At 46.7% G+C, this 12,479-nt stretch overlaps 1 protein-coding gene across 7 annotated transcripts in view; it reads left to right on the top strand.

Annotated features, from left to right (window-relative positions):
* Positions 1 to 12,479, top strand: part of HSPG2 (heparan sulfate proteoglycan 2) — a 215,202-nt gene that overhangs the window by 106,974 nt on the left and 95,749 nt on the right. For all 7 annotated transcript variants that reach the window (XM_053401046.1, XM_053401047.1, XM_053401042.1 and 4 more), the window contains 7 exons: positions 2,141 to 2,323; positions 5,685 to 5,864; positions 7,583 to 7,701; positions 9,893 to 10,004; positions 10,151 to 10,264; positions 10,943 to 11,070; positions 11,159 to 11,245. In XM_053401046.1, the coding sequence (XP_053257021.1) occupies positions 2,141 to 2,323; positions 5,685 to 5,864; positions 7,583 to 7,701; positions 9,893 to 10,004; positions 10,151 to 10,264; positions 10,943 to 11,070; positions 11,159 to 11,245 (923 nt within the window). The remainder of the gene's footprint in view (positions 1 to 2,140; positions 2,324 to 5,684; positions 5,865 to 7,582; positions 7,702 to 9,892; positions 10,005 to 10,150; positions 10,265 to 10,942; positions 11,071 to 11,158; positions 11,246 to 12,479) is intronic.

Here is a 12,479-nt window from a genome sequence, read left to right as displayed (position 1 = left end):
GCCTAGAGTCTGGCAAGACTGGCCCGTACGGGCAGGGGTACCTTTACCTTTACTTACTTCTGGGGTAAATAAAACAGAACTACAAAGGAGTACATTTGGCAATCCCGGGAGGTGATAAACAAGCAATACACATGATAAGAAGGATGGCCAGGAGGACAGCGATCATTATCACCTTCATGTGAAAATCTGTTTCCTGGCCCTAAGATTAACATCCTGAGATTAACATATCGGAAAGACTACTTCAAAGAAGCTGCCCACGATCTTTATGGCCCAGAATGCCTGCCTGGTGAAGCAACTGGGCTGTGTACGTGACTGGTCAGAAAGAGAAATGGAACAGGGATGCAGAGGCGTGGATTGATCAAAAATCATATCAAAATAGTTTAAACCCAGTCAACGCAATGCTTTCATTGCTGACACAGTTGGCTTACTCTATATTTGTTATAATTCCTCATAGCAATCCCACCTGATCACTACAACTAGGTATTGCTCCCTGGGGCCGGGAAGGCGGGTCCTTCTATGTGTGAGGCCGGAAGCATCCTTCCCTATGCAAACTCGGTCCACAGATCCTGTGGGAGGGTCCTTCCCCACCCCACCCCCCACATACATACCCATTACAAAGTATATTTTTATAATATACAGTTATACCTTGGATCCCGAACGTCTTATGAGTCAAACATTTTGGATCCCGAACGCCGCAAACCCGGAAGTGAGTGTTCTGGTTTGCAAACATTCTTTGGAACTTGAATGTCCAGCACGGCTTCCGATTGGCTGCAGGAGCTTCCTGCAACCAATTGGAAGCCGCGCCTTGGTTTTGGAAGTCACATGGACTTCTGGAACGGATTCCGTTCGACTTCCGAGGTACGACTGTACTGAGATAAAACAGCTACTTAATCCAAAAAAAGGACAAAGTCAGAAAGAAGGAAATACAAGAAAAGGAGAAATCTAAAGGAGGAGAAAGCGAGAGAGAAGGAAAACAAGAAAAAAACTAAAGAAAGATAATAATGAAGTCTTCTGGCTCTCTGCAGCTGCATCTGATATTCATTCTCTAAAATCTAACCATTCTATCTTCTATAATCCAGCATTTTTTTCCATCATCAAATCCAGATATTACAAGTTCATTTTCTCTTTCACACAAAAAGTCCCTAAGAAATTTCCAATCCTTAACAAACGTTAGTAATGATTTTTCTCGAATTAAATGTGTTAGCTTAAGTCATCAGCCAAGTCCAATAATATAATCAGCCATTCTTCTGTCGTGGATAAGGCTGTGTCTTTCTATCTGTGTGCATGTTACAGTCTCACCGAAGTAATCATATTGGAGTAATTTCCCACAATCCTTTTCTAATTGTATGTCCATTAATCCTTAAATATATATATATAATTATTTGGGGTTTTTGGTTTTACAGTCACATATCCAATATACAACATAAAAACAAGATCCCAAGGAATCTCCTAGACTTCCCTCCTCCTCTTTGTGGGTCCTATTGTTAATCCTCCTGCATCTTTTATGATAATCCATAACTTTCACCTCTCCATTGTGTCCAAAATTCACCATTAAACTACAAGTGATGCTCCAATCCTGCTAACAATTTTAACTGTTTACAATGGTCTTTAAGATAAGTTACAAAATTCCTTATTTTGGTCTTCCTGATTTCTGATTCGTCTGGTCATTGTAGCCATTTTGGGATGATCCATCAACTTAATCTGCCATTCTTCTCTAGTAGGGACTTTATCTTCTTTCTATCTCTGAGCCAATAACATCCCCACAGCTATGGTCACATACATAAAAAGGCTTTTCTATGGGATTTTGGCACATAGATCCATTAATCCTAAAATAAAGAGCTCTGGCTTCAACTGGATACAGAGGACGCTCGGGCTGCTTGTCTGTGCATGCACGGGTTGTGATTTGGCACTTCTGCGCATGCACAAAGCACGATTTAGCACTTTTACACATGCGCGACCCCTGAAACCCGGAAGTAACCCCTTTCCGGTACTTCCGAGTTTTGGCGGGTCCGTAACCCGAAAAAACGCAACCTGAAGCGTCTGGAACCCGAGGTATGACTGTATTAGCCTTTAAAATCTGTTGTATCAATAGATGTCCCATCAATATGTGCATCTGACAGCTTCTCTCCTTGCGCTCTAGGTGCGAGTGGGGTCTGAGGACGCTGAGAGGGCACAGTTCAGCCTCTCCAACTCGGCCGGCTCCCGGACGATCAGCGAGGGCATCCGCTTCACCGGCGCCTCGGAGCTCACTTTCTCCTCCTTCCACACTCTGCCGCGTGACATTTACTACTGGGTGCTGCCGGAGCGCTTCAGGGGAGACAAGGTGCCACTCTCAGGGGTGCTTCCGCCGTAATTCCTGCATCGCAGGGGGTTGGACTATAGAGGACCATTGGGGGGAATCTCCCAACCCTGTGATTTCTGGACAAGGAAAGGTTTGATTTGAGGCTGAAGGAGGCACTCGTGGGGCAGAAAATGGCGCATCCCAAGTCAGGCGTTTGGTCCACCTGGTGCAGAACCATCCCGGGCCCTAAGGAAATCAGATTATCCTCCACCAGGGCCAGGGCCTTCTCAGTGATGGCTCCGACCTGGTGGAATGCTCTGTCCCATGAGACCAGGACCCTGCAGGATTTAGCTTCCTTCCGCAGGGCCTGTAAGAGGTATTCTGCCTGGCTTTCATTTGAACTTAGCCTGATCTCTTATTCCCCTTCCTTCCCTCCCCCCCCTCCCCTTTTTATGAAGATTACCCACTCTGGGATCTCACAGCTAATTCTCCCCTGGTCTCCTCGCTGGCCCAAATAGGACTAATTTTGCCAGCTAGCCCTGGTGATCATCTAATGTTTATTGGATGGATTTCCCCCCAAAATTGATTTTTGAATTCTGAATTCATTGTTATTCACTTTTTATACTGTATTTTATGCTGTTTTTTGTTGCATCAATTAAGTGTTTTAAATTTGTTGTTAGCCGCCCTGAGCCCGGTTTTCTGAACCAGGAAGTGTGGGGTATAAATAAAAATTTATTATTTATTATTATTACTGTGGTCTCAACAACTGTGCCTCTTGGGCTTTACGATCGGAAGGTCGGCAGTTCGAATCCCCACGACGGGGTGAGCTCCCGCTGCTCTGTGCCAGCTCCTGCTAACCTAGCAGTTCGAAAGCATGCCAGTGCAAGTAGATAAGTAGGTACCGCTGTGGGTAGGTAGGTAGTAGGTAAATGGTGTTTCCGTGAGCTCTGGGTTCCATCACGGTGTCCCATTGCGCCAGAAACGGTTTATGATGCTGGCCGCATGACCTGGTAAGCTGTCTGTGGACAAACGCAGCTGCCTCGGCCTGAAAGTGAGATGAGTGCCGTGTTATTTTAAAAAAAACCTGCCCTTTTTTCCCTTATGGGGTACCCAAGAGCCCATATAGAGTCCTTCTTTTAGGTTCTCTATCGGTAGGAGAAAATAACAGAAGCCAACCAGAGAATATTGAGAAGCAAGGCAGCTAGTAAGCCTGATCTTTATTCAAGCTGTTGCAACAGGGTCCTTCCCCCCCACACACACACAGGAAGGGGGGGGGGAGAAGACCTCGAGCACAGGCACGCAAGCCCTTATATAGGCTTTTTTAATTGCCCACCTTCAGACACCAGACCAACCCCAGAAACATCATACATGCATCATAGAAGGGATGTAGCCCAGGACCACCCCCCCATACATCATGCATACATCACAAAATGGGTGGTCTAAAACAGAATCCTGAGTACGTTGTTTATCTCTTGTCTGGCAAGATAAAGGTAAAGGGACCCCTGACAGTTAAGTCCAGTTGTGACCAACTCTGGGGTGGCGGCGGTCATCTCGCTTTATTGGCCGAGGGAGCTTCCGGGTCATGTGGCCAGCATGACTAAGCCGCTTCTGGTGAACCAGAGCAGCGCACGGAAATGTCATTTACCTTCCCGCCAGAGTGGTATCTATTTATCTAGTTGCACTTTGGCGTGCTTTCAAACTGCTAGGTTGGCAGGAGCAGGGACCGAGCAATGGGAGCTCACCCCGTCGCGGGGATTTGAACCACCGACCATCTGATTGGCAAGCCCAAGAGACTCAGTGGTTTAGATCACAGCGCCAGCCATTATTTGGGTTTTGGCCACTCTTTTGTTATTATAACTACTTAATTCCTGAAACTAGGTCACAGGTCACAGGCTCACACCCTGTTCATGTCTTGAATGTGCCCTTAAGACAGGATGTGTGAGGACAGGATTTGTGAGGAAAGAGACAATGGGGAGATTTCCCATTTTGACCTTGCAGAGAAACATTTGAGGTCAATTTGTTCAGGACCTTTTCTGTGGGGTTTCAGACATGTGGTTTATATGTACAGTTATGAACATTTTTTAAAATATATATGACCTTAACATTCTTATAACAGCCGCAACCCCATAGTTGCCTTTGACTGGACTCAACCGTTCAGGGGTCTTTTACATTTACCTTTACCCTGCCTGGCAGCAGCACTCCATGATCTTTCCCAGACCTGCCTGAAGATGTTGCCAGGCATTCACCTGGGACATTCTGCCCACAATGGAGATGCTCTACCAATAAGCTGTGGTCATTCTCCTAAAGTCCTATTTATTTCATAGTTTATGCCATTTGACTGTTAAAATGAAACATAGCCCAAACATCAAAGTGGTTTCTAGTCCTCATGATTCTGACTAAAGATTCAGAAGTAATAGTGCCACTGTATTCTGCTCTGGTCAGACCTCACCTGGAGTACTGTGTCCAGTTCTGGGCGCCACAGTTCAAGAAGGACACTGACAAACTGGAACGTGTCCAGAGGAGGGCAACCAAAATGGTCAAAGGCCTGGAAACGATGCCTTATGAGGAACGGCTAAGGGAGCTGGGCATGTTTAGCCTGGAGAAGAGGAGGTTAAGGGGTGATATGATAGCCATGTTCAAATATATAAAAGGATGTCACATAGAGGAGGGAGAAAGGTTGCTTTCTGCTGCTCCAGAGAAGCAGACACGGAGCATTGGATCCAAACTACAAGAAAGAAGATTCCACCTAAACATTAGGAAGAACTTCCTGACAGTAAGAGCTGTTCGACAGTGGAATTTGCTGCCAAGGATTGTGGTGGAGTCTCCTTCTTTGGAGGTCTTTAAGCAGAGGCTTGACAACCATATGTCAGGAGTGCTCTGATGGTGTTTCCTGCTTGGCAGGGGGTTGGACTCGATGGCCCTTGTGGTCTCTTCCAACTCTATGATTCTATGATTCTAATCCTTATTGGTCTGACTAAAGAGTTGATTTGAATGGAAACATGGGAAGTTGCTATTATTTACTATGATTTTAAAGTACATACAGATCCTGGTGTGTTTTTTTTACTATGGTCTTCAGAGCGAACTGTTTGGAACATCTAGCTCAGGAATGTCGACTGGCAACAGCTCTCTGGGATTTTGGGGCTAGGGAGGCATTACCTGCTGCCAGAATTTGAACCCAGGACCTCCTGGAGCCGAAGCAAGTGCTCTACTCACTGAGCTATACAGCCTCTTCCCAAATGAATGGCCTGTCCTTCGCTGGAGGTTTTAAAGCAGAAATTGGTGTGCCGTTTGTCGGTGATGCTTTTGCTGAGGGTTGGACTAGATGAGCCTTGGGTGTCCCCTTCCAAACTCTGTGGTTCTGCGGAATGGCTCTGACGCTGCCCCTCTATGCCTCTCTCTCCAGGTGACCTCCTACGGCGGAGAACTGCGCTACACCATCACCCATGACACCTTCCCTGGCTCCCCGGCGCTGCGTGGCCAACCCGACGTTCTGCTGCAGGGGAACGAGATCTTCCTGGAGCATGTTGCTGAAACGAGTCCCCTGCCTGGCTCACCCACTATGTTCACTGTGCCCTTCCGGGAGGTGAGGCATATAGCGCTTCGGGCTCCTTGGTCGGTGGGTGGACATGCAGCCCTAGAAGGAGCCAGGCCTTTGGTCCATCTTGCTCAGTATTGCCTGCACTGACTGGCAGCAGCTCTCCAGGATTTCAGGCAGTGGGTGTCTGAGCTTTAAAGCCCTAAAGGGCCTCGGCCCAGTATACCTGAAGGAGCGTCTACACCCCCATCTTTCTGCCCGGACACTGAGGTCCAGCACCGAGGGCCTTCTGGCGGTTCCCTTGCTGTGAGGAGCCAAGTTACAGGGAACCAGGCAGAGGGCCTTCTCGGTAGTGGCGCCTGCCCTGTGGAACGCCCTCCCATCAGATGTCAAGGAAATAAGCAACTATCTGACTTTTAGAAGATATCTGAAGGCAGCCCTGTTTAGTTTTTAATGTTTGATGTTTTGTTGTGTTTTTAATACAGTGGTACCTCGGGTTACATACGTTTCAGGTTACATACTCTTCAGGTTACAGACTCCGCTAACCCAGAAATAGTACCTTGGGTTAAGAACTTTGCTTCAGGATAAGAACAGAAATCGTGCTCCGGCGGTGCACCGGCAGAAGGAGGCCCCATTAGCTAAAGTGGTGCTTCAGGTTAAGAACAGTTTCAGGTTAAGAATGTACCTCCAGAACGAATAAGTACGTAACCAGAGGTACCACTGTATTCTGTTGGGAGCCGCCCAGAGACCCAGCCAGATGGGCTGGGTATAAATTATTATCATCATCATCATCCCTACTTGGTGATGCTGCCCCCAGAAATTGCGCCTGGAACCTTCTGCATGCAAAGCAGGTGGTCTACCACTGAACTAAAGCCCTAGTCAAATAAGGGTCTATTCCTCATGGCCCTTCCCCATCATTTTGTCATGAGAATTCCTGGCCAGCCTGGAATGAGTGTTTTAGTTCCTAGTGAAAGCTATAGAACCTTCTAACAGCTGTCCCTGGTTCCTCAGAGGACCCTATTTTTCCTGCACCCAGGAAAGGACCTCGCTGACTTAGTGAGATGACAGCTTTGCAAATACAGTGGTACCTTGGTTCTCAAACTTAATCTGTTCCAAAACCAAAGCGTTCCAAAACCAAGGCACACTTTCCCATAGAAAGTAATGCAAAATGGATTAATCCGTTCCAGACTTTTAAAAACAACCTCTGAAACAGCCATTTAACATGAATTTTACTTTCTAACGAGACCACTGATCCATAAAATGAAAGCAATAATTAATGTACTGTACTATAAAATAAATAAGACAGTATTGTAGATGATAAAAATGAGAATTAATTTTTTTTTCTTACCGGCACTGATTATAGTCATTGTTTGGATGGGGGACTTTTATCCATTTCTGCAGTCACATAATCAATCAATCAATCAGTAGCTGAACTGGGTTCCACACAGTCACAAAAACAAATGAACCGAAAAAGCCGCAAAACCAAAAATGCAAGATAATTAGCAAGAACAAAAGCGTCAAACTTAATCTGCTCCGGAAGTCGGTTTGACTTCGGAAATGTTCGAAAACCAAGGCGCAGCTTCTGATTGGTGCATGTGCCCCGGAAACAATAGCCAACAGCTGCATCGGACATCCAGTTTCCAAAAAACATTCGGAAACCGGAACACTTCCGGGTTTTTGGAGTTTGGGAGCCAAAGCATTTGAGAATCAAGGTACCACTGTATGAGAAACCACAAACCTCACCCTCCTCCTGCCATTCCTTTCAGCAAGCCTGGCGCCGCGCAGACGGTCAGAAAGCCACCCGTGAGCACCTCCTGATGGCCCTGGCTGACATTGACGTTTTCATGATCCGGGCCTCCTACTCTGACCGACAGGCGGAGAGCAGGTAAAAAGGGGTCTGTGTCCCTGACCAGGAAATGGGACCAATGGGGAATGGTGCTGGTCTGTGCCAGATAGGAGCTGGGAGCCCAGGGGATTCTGGGAAGGCCAGCTTCTGGGGACTAGGTAGGGTGGAAGGGTCCATGGGTGGTAGAAGGTTGGTGAGAAAGATATATTTTGAAGATTCACAGAAGATTGGAACAAATATACGAACTATTTGAAGAGCAATTGTAATCAACAAATTACACTAGTAGGACTACAAGAAGCTTTGTAAGGAGGAATATATGAAATATATAAAGATGAAAGATATTAGTTATGATACTTAAATGTAATAGTGAAAGTAAAACATGTAAACTAAGTGGAAAAGATGGGAAAATTTTCAGATGTGATTGACGAAAGTCTAAAAAACTGTATAAGATATAAAAGTATGTTTTATAATTGTTGAAAATGATATGTTTATATATAGATATAGGTATAGATGTAGATATAGATTTATATATATTGTGTCGACTTAATAGGTGTGGTTTTTTTGTGGTTAAAATGTCTTGGTATTTTAGTATAAACTTACATTTCTAACCCAAAAGGCTTCCATGGGGATCACAGAATTAGAAGGGACCCCCAAAAGTCATCTCGTCTATTTTAGTATTAAGTGCTATATAAAGGTACCAAATAGAAAGGGTGGCAAGGAATAAAGAGGTTTTAAAATAGAATTCCCTGGATTCCAAGATCCAGGTTTGGGGCAAGTACTCTTTGGTGATAGAAGCCCAGCAGAGATTTAAAATCACAAAACATGCAGCAAAGCATAGAAATGTATGTTGGCAAATGGATTATTATAACCAGAACGTCCGACACAGCTTCCGCTTGAGTGCATGAATCTCTTATAACCAATTGGAATCCACGCCTTGGTTGTTGAATGTTTCGGAAGCCAAACGGTCGTCCGGAATGGATTACGTTCAACAACCAAGGTTTGACTGTATTCAGTAAACATTTTTGAATCTTCTTTAAACATACATTCATCTTGTTCTCTTATTCTGTATGTTATGTCTGCAAGCTGCACATATTCGGTCAGCTTAAGTTGCCATTCTTCTTGGCTTGGGACCTCGCTCGTTTTCCATTTGGGGGGCTAACGAAACATGGGCCGCAGTATAGTCGTACGTTGGAAGTCAAACAGAATCCATTCAACTTCCAAAATGTTTGGAAGCCAAAGCACAGCTTCCGAAAATGTTTGGCTTCCAAACATTTGGAAAGCACAGCTTCCGAAAATGTTTGGCTTCCGAAAATCGTTCGAAAACTGGAACACTCACTTCCGGGTTTTAATCATACGGGAGCCGATTTGTTCAGGAGCCAAGGCGTTTGAGATCCAAGGTCAGGTTGTGTGTTTTCAGGCGGCGCACCATGCCGAACCCGAAAGTACCGGAACGGGTTACAGTAGTACCTCGGGATGCGAACGGGATCCGTTCCGGAGCCCCGTTCGCATCCTGAATAGAACGTAAGACACAACGGCGTTTTGCCGCTTCCGCGCATGACGTCATTTTGAGCGTCTGCACATGCGGGAGCGGCAAAATCTGGAAGTAACGCACTCCGTTACTTCCGGGTTACAGCGGAGTGCAACCTGAAAGTGCTCAACCTGAAGCACATTCAACCCAAGGTATGACTGTACTTCCGGGTTGCGGCACTCGCACATGCATAGGACTGCTAAATTGCGCTTTGCACATGCACAGAAGTGCAAAATTGCAAACCGTGTGTGCACAGACGCGGCGCTGTGGGTTGCGAATGCTGTGGGTTGCGAACGCTGCAGGTTGCGAACGTGCATCCTGCACGGATCACGTTCGCAACCCAAGCGTCCACTGTAGTAGCATACATAAACAACCTATTTTGACACTTGGGAGTTTCTGTCTGAATTATCCCCAACAGAAAGGACTCTGGTTTGGGGGGAGGGGGGAGTACTATTAAACATTTTTCTCAATTCGTTATGGATCATTTCCCAATACTTTTACCCTTTTACAAGTCCGCCTCATGTGATGGAATGTTCCCTCTGCCTCTTTGCATCTCCAGCACTTACCTGATTCAGTCTTATACCTCTTGGCAAGCCCACTCGGAGTTAAATACCATCTGTGAATCATTTTCATGTCGTTCTCCTTCAAAGAATAACATGGGGCAGAGCCTTTGCGCTCACTGTGGCCTCTTCCTCATTGCAGGATCTCTGGCATCCACATGGACGTGGCAGTGCCACACACCACGGGACTGAGCCCAGCCCTGGAAGTCGAGGACTGCACTTGCCCGCCGGGATATCGCGGCCCCTCCTGCCAGGCGAGTGGAGCTCTGAGTCACATCCAAGTCCGACTCGGAGTAGACCCTCGGGGTTCTCAAGTCAATGGGCACAGTGGGGTTGGGGGCTGATCCCTACGCCACACCCTATTGCTGAGCCGAACCCTGACCCCCTCTCTCTCTCCCAGGATTGTGACGTCGGCTACACACGCACCACCAGTGGCCTCTACCTGGGGACCTGCGAACGCTGCAACTGCAACCAGCACACTGCCGAGTGTGACGCCGAGACCGGAGACTGCCAGGTGATACTTCCTGGGGCGGGTTGGTGTGGAGGGGAGCAGCTACTCACAGGCCACACCTGTGTGGGCTCCTGTAGTAGCAGGGTGGTTTGGGGAGTTCCTGGGTGAGGTGGTAAAGGTGGCTGGGGAAACCCAGCCAGATGGGTGGGGTATAAATAAATTATCATCATCATCATCAATTTTATTTTACAGTGGTACCTCGGGTTAAGAACTTAATTAGTTCTGGAGGTCCGTTCTTAACCTGAAACTGTTCTTAACCTGAGGTACTACTTTAGCTAATGGGGCCTGCCGCTGCCGTGCAATTTCTGTTCTCATCCTGAAGCAAAGTTCTTAACCCGGGGCACTATTTATGGGTTAGCGGAGTCTGTAACCTGAAGCGTCTGTAACCCAAGGTACCACTGTATTTATTACAGTCATACCTCAGGTTGAAGTAGCTTCGGCTTGAGCATTTCCAGGTTACGCTCCGCGGCGACCCGGAAATAACGGAATGCGTTATTTCCGGGTTTTGTGGCTCGCGCATGCGCAGACACTCAAAGTGATGTCTCGCGCATGTGCGGGAGCGGTGAATTGCGACCTGCAGACGCGGGTTGCTTTCGCTTCAGGGTGCGAATGGGGCTCTGGAACGGATCCCGTTCGCATCCAGAGGTACCACTGTATTATTATCATCATCATCATCCACAGGCCTGCCAGCACAACACAGAAGGACAACGGTGTGAGCGCTGCCAGCCAGGTTTCTTTGGTGATGCCAGGCGTGGGACCCCTGGAGACTGCCAACCGTGCCCGTGCTACGGACCCTATTCTGCTAGCCAGTAGGTACCGCCTGCCAGCCGTTCTTCCCCCTTTGAGCGAGGGGTGGTTTATCTCAGCTGCTAACTTGCTGCCCTTCTCTTCTCCCAGGCCTGCCAAGACCTGCTTTGTGGACACAGACGGGCAGCCCACCTGCGACTCCTGCGCCCCAGGCTACATCGGGCGCCAGTGCGAAAGGTAGGACGGCCGTGATAACTGTGCCAGGGTGGGGTGTAAGAATGAGCCCTTAGGCTGGGGGGGGGTGAGAAATTGTAATTGGATGGCGGGTGCCTTCTTCCTTTCGAAAATCCAGATGGAGCTCCGTAGGCAGGGAACTACTGGGCCAGGGTGGCGGAGACTCTCCTCCCGCCAGGAATCTCTCACTGCATGACCATGGGCTGCTTCTCTTTCTCATGCTACCTCGCAAGGTTGTTGTGAGGATCAAATGTGGGTGGGGGGTTGCCCTGAGATCCAGCAGAGATGTGGCTGGCAGCCTCGCTTCTGACTTTCAGAGAAGTTGTTATGCCAACTGAACATTGCTTAAAACTTTTTTTTAATGATTATTATAAATTTGGTTACAGATAGGTAGCCGTGTTGGTCTGCCATAGTCAAAACAAAAAAAAATTTTTCCTTCCAGTAGCACCTTAAAGACCAACTAAGTTAGTTCTTGGTATGAGCTTTCATGTGCATGCACACTTCTTCAGATACACTGAAACAGAAGTTGCCAGATCCTTCTATATAGTGAGAAGGTGGGGAGGGGTATTACTCAGAAGGGTGGTGGGAATGGGTGATTGGCAGATAGCTGTGATGAGCCTGTTGACGACTCTTAACGACTGCAATAGGTCTTACAGGAAAAAGCAAGGGGTGAGAAGGTGAAAAATGGCTTTGTCATGTATAATGAGATAAGAATCCAATGTCTTTGTTCAGACCAGGTCTCTCCATGGTTTTAAGTTTGGTAATGAGTTGCAATTCAGCAGCTTCTCTTTCCAGTCTATTTCTGAAATTCCTTTGTAGTAAAACAGCTACTTTGAGATCTTGTATAGATTTGGTTTTTCAAATTAAAATTTTACAGACATATATCAAACATAAATCACAAAAACAAGATCCCAAGGAATCTCCTAGACTTCCCTCCTCCCCTTTGTGGGTCCTACTGTTAATCATTTCCTCCTGCATCTTTTATGATAATCCAAATCTTTCACCTCTCCATTGTGTCCAAAATTCACCATTAAGCTACAAGTGATACTCCAATCCTACTAACGATTTTAACCATTTGCAATGGTCTTTAAGATAAGTTATAAATTCCCCTCTTCCTTATTACATTATTGTCCTTCCTGATTTCTGATGCTTCTGGTCATTTTGGCCGTCTCGGCATAATCCATCAACTTGATCTGCTATTCTTCTCTGGTTGCAACTTTATCTTCTTTCCATCTCT

This window comes from Podarcis raffonei, chromosome 8 (genome assembly GCF_027172205.1).
Source record: "Podarcis raffonei isolate rPodRaf1 chromosome 8, rPodRaf1.pri, whole genome shotgun sequence".
In the NCBI taxonomy this organism is placed as follows: Eukaryota; Metazoa; Chordata; class Lepidosauria; order Squamata; family Lacertidae; genus Podarcis; species Podarcis raffonei.
Note: the sequence above shows the minus strand (reverse complement) of the source record. Positions and strands in the feature narration are given on the sequence as shown.